This window comes from Poromitra crassiceps (assembly GCF_964638095.1).
Source record: "Poromitra crassiceps genome assembly, chromosome: 12".
In the NCBI taxonomy this organism is placed as follows: Eukaryota; Metazoa; Chordata; class Actinopteri; order Beryciformes; family Melamphaidae; genus Poromitra; species Poromitra crassiceps.
The window spans coordinates 36764140-36791211 of record NC_139632.1 but is presented as its reverse complement, the minus strand read 5'-3'; the positions used below and the strand labels follow the sequence as shown (position 1 = coordinate 36791211).

Sequence of the window (27072 nt, the reverse complement as noted above, 5' to 3'; positions counted from 1 at the left end):
CAGGAGAAACAAGGTAAGACAACTGCCAAATCCACAAGATTTCATCTGGGGTGTGGACAATCAAAATGTTCATTTGGGTGATCAAACACTTGGGCTGCCAAAGAATCTAATACGATGGGAGACCCAATTTGGATACGAGCTTGATGAAAGTCTGTCATATGAATTCATCTGTAGCCTATAATGTGTCTAATTTTGGTACTGTGTTGATTGAAGAAAATAAATTCAGACGTATTTGAATTAGGCTTGGACAGATTTTCAATAATATCGAATATCGCTATATTTGCTGCCGATATTTTTCACTTATCTTTGGTTAATTACATTTTTTATTGCGTCAGCCTGTACGGTACATGAAAGTGCAGTTATATCGGGGGTTAGGTGGAGGCAGTCAATTTTTAGATTTTTGCACAGTCTGCCCTGACGCCGACCCTCGCGATATTTGGGCGGGACTACATCGCAATATCAAATTCTGGTTATCGCCCAAGCCTAGATGTTGGAAGATATCCAGCGTGAGTAGCACACCTCTGGGCCTGCTCCAGCTCCACAGCCACAGCTTTCTCCTGGCTCCACTGCTGCTTCACATTCTCCGTCTTGTGCCTCCGTCGCACCGCTCGACCCTCCTCTCCCTTCTCCTGCACGATGTCGTCAGTCGTCTTCGGGCTCCCCAGTTCTGACGAATCTGGCTTACTCTGCGAGGAAATAACAGAGTGTTTACACCAAACACCCACAAATAACCACCATGGGCTCTGTCTAAAAGCAGTACGTACTGTAATAATGTGACACCTTCATATAAATATAAATCTTCATAGATTGAAAATTATTTTTCGTAAGTGTTTTGGACCCTTTTGCATGTAATTTTCGTGGTTTAATCAGTTAGAATAGTGACACAATTTTGTTTCATAATAAAGCTATAGCTGTCTGAGTCTCCTTTTAGTTAGGCAGCTTCATTTGTCACAAAATCCCACGGCACACCAGTGTGCGGCGTCACACCATTTGGGAAGCACTGGTGTCGAGCACAGACACACAGGGGGGTTCCCTCTGGTGTCGAGCACAGACACACAGAGGGGTTCCCTCTGGGGGAACTGACCAGTGAGCACAGACACACAGGGGGTTCCCTCTGGGGGAACTGACCAGTGAGCACAGACACACAGGGGGGTTCCCTCTGGTGTCGAGCACAGACACACAGGGGGGTTCCCTCTGGTGTCGAGCACAGACACACAGGGGGGTTCCCTCTGGTGTCGAGCACAGACACACAGAGGGGGTTCCCTCTGGTGTCGAGCACAGACATACAGGGGGGTTCCCTCTGGTGTCGAGCACAGACACACAGGGGGTTCCCTCTGTGTGTCGAGCACAGACACACAGGGGGTTCCCTCTGGTGTCGAGCACAGACACACAGGGGGTTCCCTCTGTGTGTCGAGCACAGACACACAGAGGGGTTCCCTCTGGTGTCGAGCACAGACACACAGGGGGGTTCCCTCTGTGTGTCGAGCACAGACACACAGAGGGGTTCCCTCTGTGTCGAGCACAGACACACAGGGGGGTTTCCTCTGGGGGAACTGACCAGTATTTCCCAGAAGCTGCGGCGGGTGCTCCTGCCGGTAGGTGTGGTCGACTCTGGGGTGCTGGGCCCTGTCGTGGGGGTGCTCCCTGGAGCTTGGATTAAGGTGATGGGAGAGGGGCTGCTTTTAAAGACCCGGGAGCCACTGCGCGGCCTGGGGCTATCCTTCACGTCCTTCACCTCAGCCAAAGGAATTAACAGTGCTGGAGACAGGAGAGAAATGAGCACAGACAACAGCTGAATGAGTCAAATCCGCACGTTAAAGTAAAAAACAAAAATAAAACAGACGGACACGTTTATTTGACAGTAATCTCAGCTCTCTGGCTCCTTAGCTGATCAGCTGGCTTCATCACTTCCATACAGAATACAGAAATGTCAGCGAACATACTGTAGTTACAGTAATAACATTTGACCTGCCTAAAAGAAATGCTGTTAAAATAATGTGATTTATTATAAAATGGTGGTGTACTGTATGTGTTGTCTTGAAATCAGCAATAGAGCGAGACATACCCTGCTACATCACTGTATAGCAGCAAATCCATCAAAATAGAGATGATTTCTAGAAAATACCTGAATTTGGCCCTTGAAGACCACAGTACTGTGGCAATGGACTAGTCACTAGTGAAGAGTAGAAATAAAGAAATGCGCAAATGAGAAATGAGCGATGGCCTCACCTTTAGCCTCCTCTTTCTGAGCTTTCGATGCTGGGCAGAGCCCCGCCAGACAAAGGGGATTGGGCAGGACTCTCAGCTCCATAACCACATCACAGAGTGCATGGCGCAGCGCCCCCTGCAGCTTATCGCTGAGCTGCAACGGGCTGATGTTGCCTTGTTCCCAGATATCAAACCGGACCCGAAGCTGTGGCTCTGTTAGGAGGAGACCAGACCTGATTAAATACTAGCGACTACTAGCTAAAGTAACAACAGCTATCCATCCATCCAGCCTAGCAACCCAGATCCTTTTCCACAGCAACCTCCTCCTAGGTCATCTCCGAGTGTGTCTTGACCTCCAGGTCTCTGCCAAGTGTGTCTTGGGTCTACCTCCAGGTCTCTGCCGAGTGTGTCTTGACCTCCAGGTCTCTGCCGAGTCGCACATCCGGAGGCTTGCTTACCAGGAGCCCCGAGCCCCTCAACTGGCTCTTCTCAATGTGGAGGAGCAGCAGCTGAACTCCTCAAACCCCCACACAGAGGGAGGTCAGCCAGCCTGCAGAGGAAAGTTCTCTTGGCTACTTCTCTCCGCGAAGTCTGTCGGTCACTACCCGAAGCTTGTGAGGTGAGGGTCAGAACAAAGATTGACCGCTTTGTGGCTCAATTACAGATTCTGCACAGACCAGCTCCCTCCTCCACTTAACTTTAGTGGTCTGATGAAAAGTCGTGTTCATCATAAGGAGAGAGGAGAGAAACTAGAAATACCCGAGGCAAACTCTGCATTTCTCTATTCTTGCCTTCTGTCCCGGCTACCTCATTAACTATACACGCTGTCACCCAATCAGAGCACTCATATGAATCTGGACGTACTGTACAGTACGTGATGTCATTTACACCAGGAATTTGATTGGATTTCTAAAACCGGCAAACAGGAGGAGAATGTTAAGTTAAATTCCACATGGAGAGCTGTAATATGTGGGGTTACTGTACTAACATGTGTTTTCAAGTATGTAAGGCAGGTAAGACTCCAATTAACCCTATACTACATGCTAGGATAGAGCACCACTTGAGGAGGATGGCTCTATTTGAAGGCCCAGAACCAATTCACTTTTCCAACAACTGGAGGCAATATATTTGCCAATTTAAAGTGTTACAACAGAATGTATGAAGAAAACTTTAAAAACACTATTATATTAATGAGCCCCCAAAACCAAGTGAACTCTGATTCATGGCACTGTGATGCAGCATTAAATCCACAAATGCAGACTGTATATTTACAAAAGGAATGGAAACCTTTCAACATTATGGAGTAGTCTTCATTAGCAAGATTTACTAGTTCCTATTAACACATTCACTGCCAGACGTTTTTTTTTTTACTGTAGTTAGCTTCTGCCAGAGGGGTTTTTTGAGGATTCTGGCTCATCTTTCAAGACCCGAGGATTCTTTTCTGCTAAGATTTTGTGAACACACAATATCTCAAAAGAACTAATAGAATGTGTGCTTTCTCTGTCTAAAAGAGTTAGTTTGTAGAGTTAGTAGTTATGTAAGCATTAGCAGTTGAATACAGCATGGTTTCAGCGTCAGAAAAATTATTCAGAGATAAACGGCTTTTTGTGAAATTCGATAGAACAGTCACTTTAACCATTCATTTTTGGCATCAGTAAGACGTCAGACATCTAAACAATAGTTTTGAACAGTAATTTCCTCCATAACAGCAGGAAACCCCCCTCTGCTTCCAACTCCTCCCTCCGTGGGCGTTCTTCTTGGCTGCAGCGGCCGTCACAAGCTTGTCACCAGTCTCACTGCTTTGCTGCTGCTGCTGCCTGTCTGCGCGGCCGCTGTTTGAGGAAGTCTGGATGGACTCGCTCGCTTCTTGGAGTTTTGGTTGAGAGCTTTGATGAAGCTTTTGCGATTCTGGTCATATTTATGCTGCGTGTTTCAAGTGTGTTCCACCTGTAATCTATTATGCAAATTTGCAATCCCGCATCGCCAGCAATCAGCGCGAAAACGAAAGCGTTTTCCCCCATCCATTTTCATGAGAATGGCTGCTTTTTGCTTGCCTTCCTCTAGTCAGGAGAGCACTGTCGCCACTTAGTGGGTCGGTGGAATGGGTTGTAAATGTTCGGTGGCTCCAATAATTATATAAGAGATGTAAAAGGGTTAGATGCACATCCCACGGTCAAAAAAAAAAAAATCATTTTTTTGACGTATTAACACATTAAGTGCCAGAGACGGACTAATTCGTCTTACATAATCCAGCGCTTAAGTGCCAAGGACGGACTAACTCGTCTTACATAAAGATTTTTTTTTTTTGACAGTGGGACATCAATCAACCCCTTTTACATCTTCGAGATAAGTATTTGCAGCAAGAGCATGTGTGTAATCTATTTTACCGACCACTAAGTGGCGACAGAGACCGAGAGAAGTCACAGCCACGGGACCCAAAAGCCACAAAAGCAGCCGCCTCGCCCGGACACACACACACAGAACGGACAGAGATCCCTTCCCCCCAGAGCCGCGCAGCAACGCGCGAACACACACACACACACACACACACACACACACACACACACACACACACACACACACACACACACACACACACACACCGCGGAAGCAAGCCATTCAAGGAAATGGCGACGCGATTTTACAGTAATCCATATCCATTTCAGACTCGTCTTGCCCGACAGGCAAGCAGGCAGGCAGGCACGCAGACAGACAGGCAGGCAGCACAACGCGCTTCTGACACGCCCGCTGAAGCCAGGAGGAAGGAGGAGAAGACACACGGAGGGAGGAGTTTGAATGAGAGGGGTGTTTCCTGTTGTTATGGAGGAAATTACTGTTCAAAACTATTGTTTAGAATGTCTGACGGTCTTACTGATGCCAAAAATGAATGGTTAAAGTGACTGTTTCACAAAAAGCCATTTATCTCTGAATAAATTTCCAGACGCTGAAACCATGCTGTACTCAACGGCTAATATCTACATAACTACTAACTCTGCAAACTAACTCTTTTAGACAGAGAAAGCACACATTCTATTAGTTATTTTTAGATGATTGATGTTCATGAATTCTTAACAGAAAAGAATCCTCGGCTGTTCTAAAATGAGCCAGAATCGTCAAAAACACCCCTGGCACAACTTACCTACAGGAATGAAAACATGGCTGGCACCCAATGTGTTAATACGTCATTGGCAGTCAACCGTTGGATTATTTTTGACGGATTAATACGTCATTGGCAGTGAACGTGTTAAGGGACATTTTTATTTATTTAGACTTTACATTTCTTAACAAAAATCTTCTCCATTACTTTGTGTGATGTTTATGATGATAATTAATACATTTTAAAATTTAGTTTTAATTACATTTATTTTTAAATTGGTGTATTTGCTACAATCAAATGACTCCCGGGGGGGGGGGAACTCTCTGAGAGGATATGTATAATATGGAAGAAGAAAAATGCCATAGACAGACAAAGCTAGTCCATTACTGTTTTATCCACAATCCTGCTTCTTGGCTGTTGCTAATTAGCTGGTTCTACCTATCTGCCGCTGCACTAAACACACTGGTAGCTCCGATGTAGGTCTTTGAACTTCAATACCCAGAAAGGACCAGTAGCAGGCAGCCACAGCACAAGCTGGTCAAGCTCTCTCTCTGGCTTCGACTGCCCGTTGTCCTGGTGAATGGTGTACCTGAGCTGAGGTTGGTGGAGGTGGAGTCCACCTTAACCACGGACGTAAGCTCATCGAAATGGTCTGGCTGAAGGGGGATGGAGCAACTCTCCGGCCTCTGTAGTGTGGTGCAGTCCTGGGCAGGGACCTGAAGGGGGCAGCCTTGGGCATCCACAAAGGACAGAGCGATGCAAGCAATACCTGAACAACACACAGTGGGGAAATGTGTTAAAATGACAAACAAAATTAGGAATTACAAAGTGCATGGGCCAATCAGGGACCTGCCTCGTAGTTGACAACGTAACCGGCCAAAAAATGATGGCGGCTCTCGAACGTTAACGTTAGTAGAGTAAACACAGCCATAAGTGCAGAACTGAAGAAATGGACTCAATAACAATTAAACAAGAACAAGAGTGTTCAATCACCACCAGGCACCAGCGGGAGTTTCTCGGCGGAAAAGACGCTTTTGTTCCGTCTAGGTTTGGCTACACTGATTGGCTGAAGGAGTTGTCTGTCAAGGCAAGTACTCCCGTCTCCCACCCGCTGAAATCACTGTGGATGACTTGGAGTCCAGAGGACTGATACATAGAGTGAAACCGAATGTGACATCAGGTTATCAGGATGTTTTTTACCAGGCTAGAACATCCATCATTTAGCTGAAAAACATCAAAAAGTTTGATATTGGTCACAGCCTTCCGTCATCTTCTGCCTGTTCTTCCTGAGATAGCAGCATGAATCAAAATTAACAACGCATCATCTGAGAGTGACAGTTGAAGTGAGTGAGTCTTAGTTTCCATCTTTTGAGGCTTCAGTCCTTCATCTCATCAAAGCTGCACAGATAGGTATTCTTCACCAGATGTGACACCTGTGTAAGACAGCACTGCCGGAGCTCCACTGGGTTTGGTTGGACACGGCGCTAGGCTAGCTATTATTGCACATCATTAGTAAGCAGCAGCGTGCATGGAGAGGATTGATGGCTGGCTCTGCCTGGCAGGCTAGGCAGGAGGGCGCACAGGCATTATAGAAAGTCCCAGGTTGAAATCAGTCTCACACCTCGCCTGCCGCAGTCACGCAGCCCCACAAAGCAGCGTTATCATTCTGACACTTTCAGACCCATTCTTCTTCTCCCCAACGTGGCTTACTTAAGGTCCATGTGATTTCCGCAAAACTGAAAAAACGGACGGAATCATGGAATTTGGTCGTAAAAGTGGAATCAACTCTAAAGCGTGGAATATTGCAGAATTTTCCATAATTTGGCTGAAATTGATAAAAAAAAAAGTAGGCCTAATAACCAAAATCAAAAGTACATCTAATTATTGTAGTAACCTAAATGATTTCATAATTGTAAGATAAGCTTTTGGATTGGGGTGTTTTGAGATGGGAGGCGGTCTTGCCTTGGGTCCTTATGTCACCTCACAACTTTGCCAAGTCATCAGAAGAATAAAAAACTAAAAATATCGATCCTGACCCCTAAATTAAAATTAAAATGGAAAAAACTGAATTGGGACAATAAAATAAAAGGGATTTCATATGGCCCTAGGCTTACTGTGTGCGTGTGTGTGCATGGTGATCGCTCAACACTCAGTATGGGCAGAGATTAGTGGAAGCAGAAACAGAATTTGAATTGTATTAATTTGGGTTTTTAATGCGTGAATGAATCACTGTATGTAAAACATATAAAGAGAATTGACGAATTTGACAGAGAAGCAGAGAACAGGAGCAGTAAACAGCTCAAGCGAGCCACCTTACTGACTCCAGACCTGAAATTGAATTGTAAGAATTGAATTTGAAAACGTATTGACTTAAATTTTTACCTCAACCTAGTTTCAAATGAAAGTTGAAAGCAATAATGAGCCAATTCTAATCATTACATTCAGTTTCAAATTGGACAAAGACAAATTCAAATTCTCTAATTCCGTTTCAAATTGGACAATACAAATTCTAATTCTGCAATTCAGTTTCAATTTACATACAATGATCCAATTCAAGCGTCAATTCAAATTAAGCAAAATTGGTTAAAATCTTTGCATACCATTATCCCATTCAAACATCAAAAATCAAAATGAATTCAATTCTGCTGGCTCTAATTTGTGCTCATAACTAAAAGCCCAATTCACTAAAGGTTTGCGCAGGGACTGACAGTGCACTATAACACTAGAATGACAAACTCAGAATGCCATGTGAATGGAAAGCAGTGCTATAGCACTGGTCAAAACATAAAGCTTCTACACACCTGCCATGGGCATGTATATGTCAATTAAACGCAAAATATCAAATTTCTTTGAATTATGGATTTGTAGCTGAGGGCCAGCAAATCGAGATGGCACCCAATCCACTAACACTTTGCAACACCGAGTCAACTAACCCTAACAGCCAAATTATTGCAGTGCATTTATGATCCTTTCAAAGAGTTTGGCGATTCAGAACGGCTGCTACCATTACTGAAGATACAGGTATTGTCACCAGCAAGTCAGGAAGCAAAGGAGAGAATTTTCCATTCCAGAATCTCAGATCAGAAAATCTTCCAATTACGGGGTGAGGTAAGGGTGTCTATGTTGGAGTAGTCTGACTGCGGCGGAAGCAAGCAATTTGCGCCTGTACTTGTTGACAAAAAAGGCTATTAGCCAGCCAAAAACACTGTACTGTTAGCTCAATCAACCAAACCTCACAAAAGGTGTTGTGTTTTGCGCTGTGTGCCTACAAGGACACCGTTTCCTTCTGGTAACTAATAACTATAGCTTTTCATGACAGATTTTGTACTTAGTCTGTCAGAACAGTTGGGCAAGCTCCTCCCTCTGTGCTGCATTATATTACTAACTGGTTGCTCATGTTGTCTGACCAAGTCAACTGAAGCAATGAAGCTGATGATTGCCACAACACAGCCTTAACAGCCTGAGTGACACAACACAGCCTTAACAGCCTGAGTGACACAACACAGCCTTAACGGCCTGAGTGACACAACACAGCCTTAACAGCCTGAGTGACACAACACAGCCTTAACAGCCTGAGTGACACAACACAGCCTTAACAGCCTGAGTGACACAACACGGCCTTAAAGGCCTGAGTGACACAACACAGCCTTAACGGCCTGAGTGACACAACACAGCCTTAACAGCCTGAGTGAGACAACACAGCCTTAACAGCCTGAGTGACACAACACAGCCTTAACAGCCTGAGTGACACAACACAGCCTTAACAGCCTGAGTGACACAACACAGCCTTAACGGCCTGAGTGACACAACACAGCCTTAACAGCCTGAGTGACACAACACAGCCTTAACGGCCTGAGTGACACAACACAGCCTTAACGGCCTGAGTGACACAACACAGCCTTAACAGCCTGAGTGACACAACACAGCCTTAACAGCCTGAGTGACACAACACAGCCTTAACAGCCTGAGTGACACAACACAGCCTTAACAGCCTGAGTGACACAACACAGCCTTAACAGCCTGAGTGACACAACACAGCCTTAACAGCCTGAGTGACACAACACAGCCTTAACAGCCTGAGTGACACAACAGAGCCTTAACAGCCTGAGTGACACAACACAGCTTTAACAGCCTGAGTGACACAACACAGCCTTAACAGCCTGACTGACACAACACAGCCTTAACGGCCTGAGTGACACAACACAGCCTTAACAGCCTGAGTGACACAACACAGCCTTAATGGCCTGAGTGACACAACACAGCCTTAATGGCCTGAGTGACACAACACAGCCTTAACGGCCTGAGTGACACAACACAGCCTTAACGGCCTGAGTGACACAACACAGTCTTAACAGCCTGAGTGACACAACACAGCCTTAACAGCCTGAGTGACACAACACAGCCTTAACGGCCTGAGTGCCACAACACAGCCTTAACGGCCTGAGTGACACAACACAGCCTTAACGGCCTGAGTGACACAACACAGCCTTAACGGCCTGAGTGACACAACACAGCCTTAACAGCCTGAGTGACACAACACAGCCTTAACAGCCTGAGTGACACAACACAGCCTTAATGGCCTGAATGACACAACACAGCCTTAACAGCCTGAGTGACACAACACAGCCTTAATGGCCTGAGTGACACAACACAGCCTTAACGGCCTGAGTGACACAACACAGCCTTAACAGCCTGAGTGACACATCACAGCCTTAACAGCCTGAGTGACACAACACAGCCTTAACAGCCTGAGTGACACAACACAGCCTTAACAGCCTGAGTGACACAACACAGCCTTAATGGCCTGAGTGACACAACACAGCCTTAATGGCCTGAATGACACAACACAGCCTTAACAGCCTGAGTGACACAACACAGCCTTAATGGCCTGAGTGACACAACACAGCCTTAACAGCCTGAGTGACACAACACAGCCTTAACAGCCTGAGTGACACAACACAGCCTTAATGGCCTGAATGACACAACACAGCCTTAACAGCCTGAGTGACACAACACAGCCTTAACAGCCTGAGTGACACAACACAGCCTTAACAGCCTGAGTGACACAACACAGCCTTAACAGCCTGAGTGACACAACACAGCCTTAACAGCCTGAGTGACACAACACAGCCTTAACAGCCTGAGTGACACAACACAGCCTTAACAGCCTGAGTGACACAACACAGCCTTAACAGCCTGAGTGACACAACACAGCCTTAACAGCCTGAGTGACACAACACAGCCTTAACAGCCTGAGTGACACAACACAGCCTTAACAGCCTGAGTGACACAACACAGCCTTAACAGCCTGAGTGACACAACACAGCCTTAACAGCCTGAGTGACACAACACAGCCTTAACGGCCTGAGTGACACAACAGAGCCTTAACGGCCTGAGTGACACAACACAGCCTTAACAGCCTGAGTGACACAACACAGCCTTAACAGCCTGAGTGACACAACACAGCCTTAACGGCCTGAGTGAAAGTGATGCGACTCAAGGCTATGTTAGTCAAGCACTCTGAGGTTTAACACAGGCCCCATCCTATTTCATAGATACACACAGGCTGACTTTCCATACTAGCCTGGTAAATCACAATAGACTTTGCAGCAGCACAAAAAACAATGACTTATGAAATGACATTCTGCAGCCCCGTAAAAACAAACTAAAAACATGTTTTTTTTGGGATAGCAATAATTGTGACATGGTCTGGTGAAAAGGGTAACAAGTAGGCAACAGTGAAATTGCACAAATCAAGATAAAGGGTTGTTTTCTTTTGGGGGGGAACTCTCCCCCCGATTAATCAAGTTTAGATGTTGAAGAACACACTCAATATAGCAAACAACCATTTTATGGATCACTAAATACTTATAATTTGTTAGCAAACTAAGCTTGTTCGGGGCAAACCAAGCTTATTCACCAACTTTCAGGGGGATTTTCTCTGATCGCTTTATTCAAATAGGCATAACTTCTTCAACTCGTTTTGGATTTCAATGTATGACACATCATTTGAAAGCTTACAATCTGCACTTTCATAGTCTGTAAAAAAAATAAAAAAAATAAAGAAGACATTTGAGGATGTCATCTTGGGCTTTGGGGAAAAAGCGATCGATACTTTTCACCATTTTGTGACATTTTATAGAGCAAACGAGTCAAACGACTAATCAGCATGTTTCATACTGCAGCTATAGGAACATGGCGTTAATTGGCTGGCGGGATGCACCAGTTCCTGTTTGCCAAAAATCCTGCCTGAGCCGTGGGCCGCTGACATCATTATCTCACACGGCAGGCAGGGATCAAGTCCATATTAAATCACTTCAGCACCTTGTTGTTCAGCTCCCCAAATTAATCACCTCTTATTCCCGTCCCAATTAAAACGTTGTTAGACTGGAAGTCAAACGAAGACAAGAGCAGCGGAACAGAGTTCTGTGCTCTTTACAATTTGACGGGCACAAAGGGGTCATTTTAAAGGGAGACTAGATGGAAGAAAGAATCCCCAGAGAGCTCCCGACACAACGACGATCTTATTTCCCCAATTGCACCATGAAATAATAGCAATGCTGCAATCATTCCACAGCTTTCAAAGGCGTGTGCATTGCAATTGGATGCAGCAGTACATTTCAACGTATTACATCTTTCTTCCATTTGACTGCAATAAAAAAGAAACACACTTCATGAAGGCAATTCAATTTCAAAATCAATTAAAATTATGGCTGAAAGCATTCAAAGCCACACAATATTGGAGCATTCATTGGAAATTCAAGGATGACTTTATTTTCCATTTTCAAGAACACCATTTTGATATGTGGTCTCTGGTTCATTTTGTTAACCTGTATTGAGATATGTGGTCTCTGGTTGATTTTGTGAACCTGTATTGAGATATGTGGTCTCTGGTTCATTTTGTTAACCTGTATTGAGATATGTGGTCTCTGGTTCATTTGGTGAACCTGTATTGAGATATGTGGTCTCGATCTGGTTAATTTTGTGAACCTGTATTGAGATATGTGGTCTCGATCTGGTTAATTTTGTGAACCTGCAAAATATTGCAAAATCACATGGTATCAATTTCTCCCACTGCTGCTGCACCACAAACCATTTCATGTTTCATCTTAAACCTTTGCTAAAGCAGTCTTTTATGAAAAGAAGAGTTTGTGAATGATTCTATTCAAACTGATCAAATCCAGTCCTGCTATCAAATCTACAAATCTAGCATCCAGGGCTCTAATGCATTTATGTTCACATCAGAATCTTTCTACAAAGGCAAAATGGCACTTGTGCAGCTGTCAGCAAAGGCACATATAACCAAAAAGACAGCTGCCATGCTTTCCACAACGAGCCAATCATCTCTGACAGGAGGGCACATCAGGATCAGGATGGCAGTCTAAATGCAAAAACACGCCTGGAAATGACAGTGTTGTTGTGAGTGGAGGGAAGAGACCCATACAACTATCCAAATGGAGGAATTTATAACTGGCTATTAGCCTATACACACACACACACACACACACACACACACACACACACACACACACACACACACACACACACACGGTCTGGTGAGCAAAGTTACAAGTGCACAGGAGAGTGTGAAAGAAGAAGCCACCTCTGGAAAATAATTGTGCTGGTTTGTCACTGTGCCACTACAGAACAAGTGGAATCAGCATTGTATAATATATATATATATATATATATATATATATATATATATATATATATATATATATATATATATATATATATATATATATATTTTAGGTATGCCAGGCAGGCAGTGGATAATTTGTCCTGCATTTAATGTGGGAGTTAGAAATAAGAAAAAGGGCCTGTCAGCATATCTCATGATATCACTGCCACCAAGTCAGCAGCTTCACAATAACAGAAGGAAGCGCTGAGACAAACAAGCAAGACAAAATGACGTGCACATGATGGTAAACAGGGAACAGCTATCTAATTATAAAGGAACACACTCTGCTGTTATCAATTACATTTAGCCAGCGTTCTGATGGGATTTGAATGATTCTAGCCCATTGAATTAAAGGCCTTTACGTTTGTCAAACCTCCCTGAGTGCCCGGAGCTCCATTTGTTTTTAGTCATAAGTCCTTCCTCTCTCTTTAGATTTATGGAATGGTCTGATGCGATACAAATATAAAACAATAAAAGGGAGAAATAAAGAAGAGAGAAGACAGAGAGGGAGAGGACAGCCGTGTTTGGGTCTAGAAGAAGTGTCGTGACGCGTTACGCTCGGATCTGCCATATTGTTTTCCTAATGGGTTGCCATGGTGAAGTAGGGTGGAGCTTAAGACGTTAGGCCAGTGCGGAATTGGTTTAAAAAAGCATTTCCTGGTTAGAGCAGTCTCTCTCAGTCTCCCCAGAGACTCCCCGTAGTGCGTCAGACCGCACGGACAATGACCTTCTGATAAGCCGTGGGATGGACAAATGGATCGTGTTGTCTAAAGGCCGGGACATGGTCGAGCGGCAAATTAGACGTCATCGCGCTAGGCGCGTCGGGGGCGAGGCCTAGCAGCGCGCAGCTCCCGGGGCGCGCTGCGCTTTGCAGGAGACAGAAATTAAATAAAGTGAAAGTAGGCTACACTGAGCTGTGTTTTGACCACATTCCTTGACCCATGTGGTAAACTTTGATTTCTGTTAGTTTTTGGTAATTTCAAGCGTGAGTTGAGAAAGAGCTCAGCACAAAGTGTAGGCATCAGGGCTGAGAATTTAAACGTCTATTTGCATTCAGTAAAAACGACGTAACTGAATCGACGTGGTTCATTTCTGTGCTGCTTTTGACTCGCATCAACCTGCTTCACCAACTGCTATAGACCAGAACTGCACCGCGCCCCTTTTGGGGGGAATGCGGAAATCCTCTTTGACTCAGGCTGAACGGACATGACGACAGACCAGTCAACCTTCATTTATTCATATATCTCGACCGTTCAGGTTCCGTCAAGGTCGCAAAATAATTAGTAGACATGTTTATCAAACCAAAAAAACACTTGAACCCGAAATTAATGAATTGGTATTTTGTCTATGCTAGCTAAAAACACGGCAAAAATACCATCACAACAACGCTATTCATTCTTTCTATCCCCCAAAAAGGGGCGCGGCCTTGACGCTTTGGATGTGCAGGTCTGGTCTATTGAACAATGACCTAATATAGCTGAAAATACAAAATGCTACAATGTAACAAAGCACTTGTATGTCTTTGTAAAGAAACTATGTATCCCTTATATACACACACACGTCACACGGAGGACAAATAGGGCTTGGTGGCATCAAAGGTGTGCTGAGTCGGGGGAGTGCGATTACCTTTGCCTCCCGTCCCCTGGCCTCCAGGTTTATTATACAGGTAGATATCACCGTCAGGCAACTCGCTGCTCAGATGGAAGTAGTGCTGCGGAGAGAGAGGGAGAACAAATCAGCCGCGTAACAGCTCAGCACTTATTTCATACATCACAATGAGACGTGTCAGAGTGAGTTTAGTCTCTGCCACACTCTCACAGCGTATCCCATATCTCCCATTCATTCATTTCTTTACACTCCAGATCGCTTTAAATAAAGCTGTATGTACTAGTGCACTTGCATGACTTCAACTGTCATCCATCAATGGGTGTGTCGCCTGGCTGTTTGTGTGGTAAGTAAGTAGCACATTGACTGATTTTCAACAAAACAGTCAAAGTAGTTGAAGGACTAGGGAAAGAGTGAGTGTGTGTTTTTTACTGTGGGTTTTTCAGTTACCAAGAATTTTCCCACCATAGCTATTAAAGTCCCTGGAAACCAAAATCCACAAAAACCTTCTAACTATTAGATTTAGGGTCTTATGTGAGTAATTGTGTGCCTCAGAAAGTAGGGGACATTAGTTTCAACCCTAACCCCCAAAATCGCCACTTTTCTACAAGGTCTGGATTTCCACTTCCTCATTGAAGAGAGCGGTGCGCGTGGGCTAAACTGAATGATCTTATCATGTCATAAGATTTAATCGAATCACACACACGCACGCACACACACAGTAGCGCTGTTCACTTGCAGCGGCAGAGTCGATCTTCCTCTCACTATGCGCCGAGCAAACACACACACACACACACACACACCATCTCTCTTTCCTTCTCTCTCTCCTCTCTCTCCCTCTCTGTTTCCCTCCCCCTCTCTCTCTCTCTCTCTCTCTCGGAGGAAGAGGAGACCTGCTGCAGTCCTGCACCCACACACGGGACACGCCCACACAGTCCGCGGGAGAAAAGAGCGTCTAAAATCTAATTGATTCTCATGACTTTTGTCATGACTGTCAAACCTAAATTTATATACTTTGCGACGTTCAACATCGTTCAAATTTGGCTGGTGGCTTATTAACATAGGTTCCTGTGATGTGATTAACTCAAAATGGTAAAAAATAAAAAAAATATTTCTGGTTTCCAGGGACTTTAAGTTCGGAGTTGTGCGAGCAGCAACATTTTGTAGCAGCGACTAGCAACTCTATAGTACAGGTCGCTCTGTTGGTCAGTCGCTCCACAACAAGTCCCCCCCCCCCCGCCCTTTGGAGGCCAGTTTTCACCATAGGAAGCTGAAATTTGGCATGAAGGTCAAGTGTGTGTGTGTGTGTGTGTGTGTGTGTGTGTGTGTGTGTGCGTGTGTGTGAAGGTGTGTGTTTATGTTCATGCCAATTGGCTAAAAGGGGGTGGTGTGTGTACAGTATGTGGGGCAGAGATGCTCACAAGTCATTTTTTACAAGTTAAGTCTAAAGTCAAGTCTCAAGTCTTTGGTCACAAGTCCAAGTCAAGACTCAAGTCTCTTATGAATGAGCGTTCTATCATCTGCTGCATGCCATCCGGTCTGCTTAGAACACTGCATAGCTAAAAGTAAGGAATTTCAAGCATGTACTGTACTATCCTCACTCCTTTATCTATTAGAATACAGTAGCAGCAATGATTAGAGATGACATTAGTAGACATTTCCTTCATGTTAATGCACAGGCAAAAAAATAAAAAATAAAAAATAAAGATTGTTCACGAGTCCCAAACCTCAAGTCCAAGTCAAGTCTCAAGTCTGAAGAGGACGAGTCTCAAGTCAAGTCTCAAGTCTGAAGAGGACGAGTCTCAAGTCAAGTCTCAAGTCACTGTGTGTGTGACCTAAGTGCAGGGTGGTGTGAACATTTTTGTTGTGATGACTTTGTCTGCTAAGACAAGCATGCCGATGGGAATGTAGTTTGAAGGTGTGGAGAGAGAGAGAGAGAGAGAGAGAGACAGAGAGAGAGAGAGAGAGAGAGAGAGAGAGAGAAACAGAGAGAGAGAGAGAGAGAGAGAAAGTGCACTTGCTCAATCAGAGCATTTCAGGTCGACCAAAGCAGTGGCCTTAGTTGTTTCCTCAAAGGAAGGTTCAATATTTCAAATGTTAGCACAGTGCTTTCCTTTATCAGGCTTTTATGAAGAATGCTAACAAGCCACTTCAGCAAAGTGCATTGTGTTGTTGTGTCAAGTGCCCTGATGAAAATGCAAAAATGCCAACGTATCCGTTGAAGTGAAAATGCTGAGGTAGCTCCAGTAGCAGTTGGGGGCAGCAGCGTCGTACCTTAAAGTGGTGCGCTGTGTTGCTGTCGGTGTACTTGGGCAGATTCATGAAGATGAGCAGGTTCTGCCTGAGGTAGTGGGCCACGGCAGGCAGCCAGGGAAGGCAGTACCAGGGAAGGCTGAACTCCATCACCTCCGTGGCCGGAGAGCCCGACGGCTGGATGAACTGACCACAGGACACTTGGTGAAGGCTCTCAGCCAAAGCGGTTTACAGAAGGATGAGTGCATACAGTACATGGGTGGACCCCAGTGGGAACGGAACCCATAACCCTGGCGGTGTTCGGGCCGCACTCGACCCACTGAGCTACTACACAGGACCACCCACGCACAACTACAGACCAGCTACACAGAACCACACAAAAACAAACATTGCATTCTGAACATAAAAAAAAGGCTATTTCCCCCACTTGATACTCAGTAAGGGAAGAATCCAACTACACTATATTGTTTTATATTCTTGCATTAGGCTTAATGGTTTGGGGGCTTTTTAAAGCAATATTCCACTTAGTTTTAACATGGGGGTATTCTGTACCATCACGACAACCAGAGACAACTGAGACATATTCACCTCCACATCAGCTGGTGTCAGCTTGCAGTTCCTGACCAGCATGACCGTGATGATGTCCAGGGTGGTCTCGTCCAGGCGCTTGCGCAGCAGCTTGACCAGCTCATCTGTGATCTCTGGACCTGCACAAACAAAGATGGAGTAGCTTAGAGACATGCGGAATGGACTTAAAGGGCCACCTTACCCCTTTTCAACCAGCTTGGTATCATTACAAAATCAGTAGTGGATGTACTGTAAATGAAACATGTTTCACTTCCCTCCATCTTGCCTGGACTCCCCCATTCATCACAGAACTTGGATTTGCCATGGCATCACTATCACTCTCTCCACCAACAGTACCTTCATTTGCAGAGCGTCCTGTACCAAATGGTGCTATTATAAGATCCTTTGGACCAGGAAGTTCTGCGAAGACTGACCTTTTGGTCATAAAAAGTTATTATTGTTGATTCAGACATTTTAAAACAGAAATAGCATTAGCTCAATACAGCTGATGTAGCCATGGTTCATCTTTGGAACTATTTCACGTGAGCAACCATGTATTCATGGGCTGTGCAGTGATTTTTAGTTTAGTTCAAGTTGATGTGATTGCCCCACATTAATCAACTCCTCCTACATGTAAATAGTGCAACCACAAAAACATGAAGCAAGAAACACTCACACATTTTCAATGGTGTCTATACATGAGCCATATGTGATGTAATCAGCCCAGGACCAGTGAGGTAGGCTGGACCGGCCCAGCCTCAGCATCACTACCTGTCTCCATGAACAAGGCTGCAATCTGCTCCTCTTTTCTACCATCTGCTCTCTGGTGTGTGTGTGTGTGTGTGTGTGTGTGTGCGTGTGTGTGTGTGTGTGTGTGCGTGTGTGTGTGTGTGTGCATGCGCGTGCTGTGGATGAGGATATCCACGTGTCTAGGTTCTGTATACATTCTATGAAGTTGGATTTTCTGTTCTATTTATTAAAGTTTTTTTTAACTGTCTGATCTGACAAAATTACCATACTATATCTGTTGGGGGCTGATAGTGGTACTGATCAATACATACATGGACAGCAACAATGCCACTATTGGCCAATACTGACATATTCTGATGCAGAGGCGCCATGCACATTCAAACTGAGGGGGCAACTGCCCCCTCAGATTTCTGGAGGGGAACGTGCTAAATTCATGTCATGGTCATCAATCCCCTTTTCAAACTAGGCATAGTTTGCATAGCAAGTTCGCTGGCTACTTGTACCAGGCAGCTAAAGTTAGCATTGTAATGTTAGCCATCCCTCAATCATGTTGTTTAACATGTCATGTAGAGCTGTGATGGCAGTGAGGTGCTAGTCTTTACCACCACTATCACAGGTTATACTGTAGTTAGCAAAACACTGCATTCCATTTGATGTCTCCAGGTCAAGAGGCAGTTCTCTAAAATAATAATTAACATTGTGGATATAGTTTTTTTAGGTGAATAACATTTTGGGTGAAGCAAGATTTGTGGAAAATAATTTCCTCTTTGAGGACAAATAAAACTATCGAAGATTTAGCTATATTTCAAGAAATGTGGCAGCATTGTAGAAGCTAGTGTTGATTAGAAGTGAGTGACTAAGCTAATAACCATAACAGCACAAATAATTGACAAAAATCTCTAAATATACACTATTTACCCTAATGAGAAAATTGAGCAAATATTGATGGTTACAAAACAACTGAATAATGACATCACAACAGTCTAATTCTAATTCTAATTCTCAGATATTCCTCTAAATCTGGCTTCAAACGGCCAAGATTTTAGAAAAGCAGACACACATTTTCTAATGTTGCCCCCTCAGAATTTTGGCTTGCGCCCCTGTTCTGATGAAGCTGTTTACATGTTTGCTTATAGAACTAATACCACTTATATTCCCTTTACATGCTAAAGAGTGTCGTCCAATCACTAGGACAAGGATTGCAACGTCTTGTTGTCCTGCCTCTTTGTGGCAGAGTAGCTGCTTTTTAACATCTTCCAGAAATGTGGAACAGCCTCACATAACCCTCTCCCTTTACGCTGTCAGAAAGCCATCCAAAAAGCCATTAAAATACGCCATGGTATCCATTCCCCTCAAACTCCTGAGCATGCTGGCAACTTCAGCCTCACCGCAAAAACTTCTTCTTCCTGCTGTTCTGATAAGAGTCATAGTACGATTATTATGGTAAGGGCCTAAGGTATTATACCTTGAGGCATCACGGGCTAAGGCTGAGGGATGCCGATAGGGCAGGTTATATAGGCTGTAGATTAGCTAGATTATTTGGCTGCTAGGTACTGTAGTTAGGCTGTAGATTAGCTAGATAGATTAGCTATGGTTTAAACAGGAGACTTCCAACCTCCCGCCTTCCACTCTCACACAAACACGCACGCACACACACACACACGCACACTAACAAAGCACTGATTTTGCACCTCCCACCTCCCATACAGTTAACATGTGCAATACAATCCAACTTATGCATAATAACCTATTAATACTCTGTATTGTGTATATATGTTTGCTAAAATTGCCACCTCTGATAACTGTACTTTTGCCAACTTTGTACTTGTACCTGTCACTTTGCCTTGCTAAGTTTGTACTCTGCCACACTTGGCTGTAAATACTCTGTCCATATCTTGTATAATGTTTAAATGTATGTGTATTTATTGTGTTGTCTATATCTCAAGGACACCAAGACAATGTCCTTGTATGTGCAAACATACTATGGCCGAATAAAATAATTCTGATTCTGAATCCTGATTCTGGGGATCAAGATGCTCTCAAAATGCCAGGTGTGACTTTAATGGTAACTTATCCAACGCGACATTCTACAAAACACTTCCTTCAACTTCCACATTTCCGTCTGTTGACATGACACGTTGGCGATGTCTCTCTGACATCAGTGCATAACACACACACACACACACACACACACACACACACACACACACACACACACACACACACACACACACACACACACACACACACACACACACACACAGAAATACTTCAAGAAGATTTCAAATCAAGCTACACAAAGAGGTTCCAAAATGAGAGATGGGTTCAATGTGCAGTGAGGGGAGAGAAGCACAGGGATAATGTTAATGAGTCACTCTTATTCAGGCTGAGAAAGCCTGATGTAACCTGCCCGGCGAGCTGGAGGAAGGCTCCCGGCGCCACAGTGCCATCTAGACGCCTACAGTAGGTACTGCACCCGGCTGTATAAAAACACTCGCGCCTTTCTGTCTGAGAACCTCATCTGACATCTGCTTCAACCGTTTCAGCTTCCAGTCATCGAGGCACCACTAAGCTAATAGTATGAGTAGTATAGCACTTTACGCGGTGAGAGGGGTGTGATCCAAAGCAATGGTAAATTAATTAAATAAATTATGCTTACATATGAGATTTTTTCTTTATCGAGTTTTTTCAGATTTTTTTTCTCCTCTTTTCTCCCAAATGCACTTGCGAAACTCCCCCTGCTGTCCCGATCGTTGCTCCACCCCCTCTGTCGATCTGGGGAGAGCTGTAGACTAGCACATGCTTCTTCCAATACATGTGACATGTACATGTAACGACCATGCCAAAATTGATGATTTTCAGTGTAGCCAAGTACTTCAGTAAACAAGTATGTGAGTACTCTTAAAGGGAGCTACACTTTTCCACGCACTTAATTGTATAGAGTCTATACAATTAAGTATAGACTCTATACTGTGTGTCTATACAATAAACACACACTCTTACTCCAACTTCAGCTGAACCGACCTGGAGTAACAGCACCAACGGCTTGAGGAAAATACCCTTGTTGCCACATCGGCCATCATTTCTCCCAGCCCTTCATTATTTCCTCATCACTTACCAGCATTTCCCACTCCATGCACCAGCAGCAGGACGTGTTTGTCCACCTGTCCCACCGGCCGAGAGCCCTCCAGAGAAGACCTGGAGCTCTGAGGAGACAAACACCAACGATGTCAACGAAGCAGGAATATACCAACACACACTCACAAAGCAAAGAAGTACACTGACAGGCCACAGATTGTTCAGGTCCAGATCAGTGTGTCAGATAGGCTGCAGACAGATTGTTTAGGTCCAGATCAGTGTGTCAGATAGGCTGCAGACAGATTGTTCAGGTCCAGATCAGTGTGTCAGATAGGCTGCACGGTGTAGCACATGGGTTGGTATTTGCTCCATGGACCTTCAGTCTCATTGGATGGTGCAAGGAGGAACCATCTGCAGCTCAATGTCAGTAAGACAAAGTTGCTGGTAGCCGGATTGCATTTAAGACCATGATGAGTTCTATTTCATCCCTGCTGACCGCCAGAGGCGGTGCTTAAGCACTGAATATTCCCCTTCGCGCATGCGCAGTTCGAGTATTGTATACCAACAATGTCACCTGTGACCCCCTGGATGACCGGACAGAGGTTATATCTTCCGGTGTCATCAGGGATCATTTCCTTTTCAACTTCTCGCGCGCAGAGTGCTTTTGAAAGCATTACGAGATACTTCATATTAAAACGTACATTCCGTTGCTAGTAGTTCCGCGGCCGTTGTTGGTCGGAGCAGCGAACGTTCGCCCTCCAGGAGCTGCGACGGAAATATCTTCCTCGTATGAGAGGAGTTATTTTTTGTTCAGGTGGACGCTGCGGCGTTCTTTCGCCGGTAAGGCAGTGTTTTCCACTTCCCTCTCCGGACAAGGTGAGGTGATTTCATAATTGTTTGCAAAGCTGTATCTTCAACGATACCTACTGCTGCAGACTTGCCGGTGAGTGTTGCGTTGCGCAGCCTCCTCCCGGCATTACAAGTGTGGGGGTTGCGTTAGCGCTTCCCGGTTGTTATTGGTTATCGTTATTGTTATGTAACTTGAATAAACCTGTTGGGGAAGGCTGCGTGCGCGCTCCCTCTTCCCAGCATATGGCCTTATTTTGTTCATTAACGTTATAGCTCAGTGCTATGATGAGTGTTTTTTCGTTGTAAGAGTGGTTAAAAAAAAAAAAAAAAAAAAAGAAATAGCCTCTGCTGGTGTAGGCAGCGTACGCGCTCCCTCCCCCCAGTATATGGTCTCATTCTGTTCACTAACGTTATAGCGTCAGCGCTGTGAGTAGTGTTTTCATTTTGAATGAGTTTAGATGTTGTTTTGTTTGGTGACTAACCACTGCTAGTGACAGTAATATTAATTAATAGATATATTAATTAATTACATTGTGTGTGTATATATATATACTGTGTAGGAGTAAACCTCTGCTGCCTGCTGGTATAGGCAGCGTACGCGCTCCCTCCCCCCAGCATACAGCATCTACACAAGGGACCAGTTGCGTCCGCGCTCTGGGCTAACTGTGAAGGGTGTGCATTAGCCGGTGTGGCGGTGTTCCTAACCGGTGCCACCATGATGGATAATGCACATTATTGCACATCCTGTGAGGCTCCTCTGCAGCCAGAGGATGGCCATGATCTCTGCCCCGCGTGCCTTGGTCCTGTGCACCTGAGGGAGGCACTGTCGGACAATCCATGCATGAACTGCAGCTACATGCCTAGGGCAGTTAGGGCTGTCAGACTGGCAGAGCTGGAACACCCAATGGGCGAAGGTGACATCCCCCCATCGGGCCAAGTGTCTCCGCTCCAACGTAGGAGCTCTAAGCGTCTGGCTGAGGCCGCTGCGGTTGGACCCTCCAAGAAAAAGACGAAGTCTGACCGCAGTGGGCTGTCATCAAAGGTGGCTCAGCTGTCCGCTGAGCTGGCCCAGATGAGGTCCATGCTCATGGCTCACCAGCCTGGTGTCCTCTCAGAGGAGGCTGAGGTGCCCACTCCTCCAATGCCGGTGCTTGCCCCAGAGGAGGATACACTCTCCCTGGCAGCTTCTGCGACTCACTTTGGTGATTATGGGGAAGACTCATTGGATGGGGTCTCCCGGGCCTCAGGGCCGGGCTCCCATTCCTCCTGCTCACAGTTCGCTGGCTGAGACGGAGGACCACCCCATGCGTACGGTCATGCGCAGGGCGCTAGATCACCTACGCATGGATATACCGCAGCAAGCGGAATCGGCTCCCGCAAGCGCCTTCTTCAGGCGCAGGCCAGCCTCCACTGCCTTTGAGGTCCCTCACTCAGTGGACTACATGAGGGAGTTGCAGGCCTGTTGGAGGGACACTGGAGCTTGCTCCCGTCTCTCTGCTGATGGTCGAACCCTGGCAGCCATGCACGACACGGCAAGAGTTGGCCTGGATCACATGCCAGCTATGGAGCCTGCCATCGCATCCCTCATTGTTTCCCCCGATGAGGCTCTGCGAAGGGATGCTAGGTGCCCCCGACCCCAGTGTCGGATGACTGACGACCTTCTCACAAGGGCTTATGGTGCGGGAGCTCGGGCCGGTCGTATAGGCAACTCCCTGTCACACCTCATGCTCGCCCTCTCTGCTTCACTACAGGAGGGCAATGTGAATGCTGACTCCGTGGCCTTCTGTGATGTGTCACTGGAGGCGTTCGGCCTTATGTCCAGGGAAATTGGACGGATGATGTCCATCCTGGTCCAAACTCGTCGCCAAGTCTGGCTTTCACAGTCTAATTTGACTGAGGCGTCGAGGAGGACTCTCCGTAGCCTCCCAGTGGAGCCAGGAGAGATGTTCGGGTCAGCGGCACAGGAAGCGCTGGAACGAACCATCCAGGCTGGGCAGACCAGGCAGCAGCTGGCAGGTCTTCGCCGTATGCCTCCGCCCACCAGGCCCAGGGGCCCCTCGGCTGCTCCCCGAGGCCGCTTTCCACCACCAGCGCACATCAGTAGCCGTCGTGAACCTCAGCAGTACACGCAGAGGCGGGCCGTGACTTTCGGCCCTCCAATCGGCCTCGGGCCCCGGATCCTGTCCGTCCCCCCTTCAGGGCCCCTAGGGGCCGGGGGGGCGGACATTGAACCCGCGGGGCCGGCTGTCGGATATTTTTTCCATCAGCAGCTCAGGTACTGGGCTGCTCATGCTTTAGACCCGTGGGTGGTTGCCACCTTAACCCACGGGTACAAGCTTCAATTCCGACGCCGGCCCCCAACATCCAGCCGGGTCAAAATTACCATCATAAACGACCCGGTGAAAGCCATAGCCTTAGACCAGGAGTTGGCTGCCCTCCTGGCCAAGGGCGCCATCGAGGCTGTAGACCCTCTGTCGCACCCCAGGGGGTTCTACTCGACATACTTCCTCGTGCCGAAAAAGACTGGCGGGTTTCGTCCAGTCTTGGACCTGAGGGGACTCAACAAGTTCATGAAGGTCATGCCCTTCCATATGCTGACCACGGCAGACGTTCTGCGAACTGTAGCCCGTGGAGAGTGGTTCACATCCATAGACCTGAAAGACGCTTATTTTCATGTCCCCATTGCCCATCAACACCGGCAGTTTCTGCGCTTTGCCTATCGAGGCCACCACTGGCAGTTCAGGGTGCTGCCATTCGGGCTCTCTCTCTCCCCACGGGTGTTCACGAGATGTGTGGCAGCGGCGCTTGCACCTCTGCAGTCTCAGGGCATGAAGGTCCTTCCGTACCTAGACGACTGGCTGGTCTGCGCACCATCCCGAGCTCAAGTGGCCCAAGATACAGGGTGCCTCCTGTCCCACGTGTCCCACCTAGGACTCAAGGTAAATATGGAAAAGAGTTGTCTAGAACCATCTCAAACCACAACCTTCATTGGGTTAGCATTAAACACTGTTACTATGACAGCCTGTCCGTCCCCACACCGTGTGGACGACATCCTACGCCTTCTTCCCTTGTTCCAAAGGGGAAGACTGTTGCCCTATGTCACGTTTCTTTGGCTCTTGGGCAAACTGACATCCATCGCAGCTGTTGTTCCGCTGGGCTTGCTGTCGCTGCGCCCCCTGCAGAGGTGGCTGAACGGCTTCCGCTTGGACGCCAAGCGGCACAGACACAGAAAGGTCAGAGTGGCACAGCAGTGTCTCCTCGCCCTAGCCCCGTGGAGGGACGGGGCCTATATGGCAAGGGGGGTCCCTATGGGCTCCATCCCGTCCCGCAGGGAGACTGTCACCACAGATGCCTGCCCCGCAGGATGGGGTGCAGTGTGGCAGAGCAGGACGGCTCGCGGGCAGTGGTCTGGGGAAGACCGCGCCGGACACATCAATGTGCTGGAGCTGCGAGCAGTGCACCTAGCTCTCAAGAACTTCCTGCCATACCTGAGAGGCAGGCACGTCCTCATTCGGTCAGACAACACCTCGACCGTCTATCATATAAACCATCAGGGTGGAACCAAGTCTGCACGGCTGCTGCAAGTGTCAAGGGACCTCCTGACATGGGCGGCCTCCCGCCTGATCAGCCTACGGGCAATATATCTACCGGGAGAGCAGAACCACTTGGCAGACTTCCTCTCCCGTCAAAAGCCTTCATCGGGGGAGTGGTGCCTCAACCCAGAGGTGGTGCACACAGTCTGGAGCCGCTTCGGCAGAGCAGAGGTGGACCTCTTCGCCTCAGAGGTGTCGACTCACTGCCCTCTATGGTTCTCCTTAGCGGAGACAACCAGCCCTCTGGGCCAGGATGCACTGGCTCATCCTTGGCCAGAGGGTCTTCTATATGCCTTCCCACCGCTTCCTCTGATTCGGCTAGTACTTCAGAGAGTTCTTCAGGAGGGGCACAGGATTCTGTTGGTGGCCCCCTTCTGGCCAGGGAGGACATGGTTCCCTTTGCTGCACAGACTCTGTCGCAGCGCTCCATGGCGCCTCCCCGACAGGAGAGATCTCCTGTCCCAACTGGAAGGTCAGATCTGGCATCCCAATCCCCAACGCCTCCAGCTGTGCGTTTGGCTGCTGGAGGGCCCGAACCATTACTCAGCAGCTGTGTAGACCCTGTCAGGCATACTATAATGAATGCAAGGGCGCCATCCACTCGTCTGCAGTACGACAACAGATGGAAGATATTTTACAACTGGTGTATGGGTCGGAGCGAGGACCCAGTACATTGTTCTGTGCCTACTGTCCTTGAGTTCCTGCAGTCCCTCCTGGACAAAGGCCGGTCTCCTGCTACTCTGAAGGTGTACGTAGCGGCAATATTGTGTCGACATGCCAGAGTCGACAATGGCACAGTGGGGAGCCACAGTCTGGTGTCCCTCTTCCTGAAGGGGGCTCAGAGGTTGCATCCTCCAAGAGCCCCGAGAATCCCAGCATGGGATCTTCCCCTGGTGCTGGATGCTCTATGCAGGCCTCCCTTTGAGCCCTTGGCACAGGCGGAGCTAAAGTGGGTGTCATGCAAGACTGCATTCCTCCTGGCCATTACCTCAGCAAAGCGGGTCAGTGAGCTGCACGCCCTGTCTGTCAGTGTCTCATGTCTGAGGTGGAACTCAGATGGCTCGGGGGTCACTCTGTGGCCAAACACAGCATTCCTCCCTAAAGTGCTGTCGCACTGACACCTCAACCAGCCAATACGGCTTGCACGATTTGACCCCCCACCAGGAGAGAGGGGGGACAAGCGGGAACTGCTGTGCCCAGTGCGGGCCCTAAGAGCCTATATTACAGCTACCATGTGCATTCGACAGTCAGAACAGCTCTTCCTCTGTTATGGTGGCCCTAACAAAGGTTGCGCTCTCTCCAAACAGCGTCTGTCCCACTGGATTGTGGACGCTATCAGCTATGCCTATGGGGCGAGTAACCGCCTCCTGCCATCCGGCGTGAGGGGC

General features: G+C 46.8%; 1 protein-coding gene across 1 annotated transcript in view; it reads right to left on the bottom strand.

Moving 5' to 3' along the window:
• szt2 (SZT2 subunit of KICSTOR complex) overlaps positions 1-27072 on the bottom strand; it is a gene marked incomplete at its 5' end in the record, with an annotated part of 122785 nt that overhangs the window by 52120 nt on the left and 43593 nt on the right. Inside the window, 8 exons of the mRNA XM_083647712.1 lie at positions 520-686; positions 1559-1758; positions 2230-2421; positions 5895-6074; positions 14616-14700; positions 16869-17033; positions 17436-17554; positions 21283-21370. Of these exons, the coding sequence (XP_083503838.1) occupies positions 520-686; positions 1559-1758; positions 2230-2421; positions 5895-6074; positions 14616-14700; positions 16869-17033; positions 17436-17554; positions 21283-21370 (1196 nt within the window). The remainder of the gene's footprint in view (positions 1-519; positions 687-1558; positions 1759-2229; positions 2422-5894; positions 6075-14615; positions 14701-16868; positions 17034-17435; positions 17555-21282; positions 21371-27072) is intronic.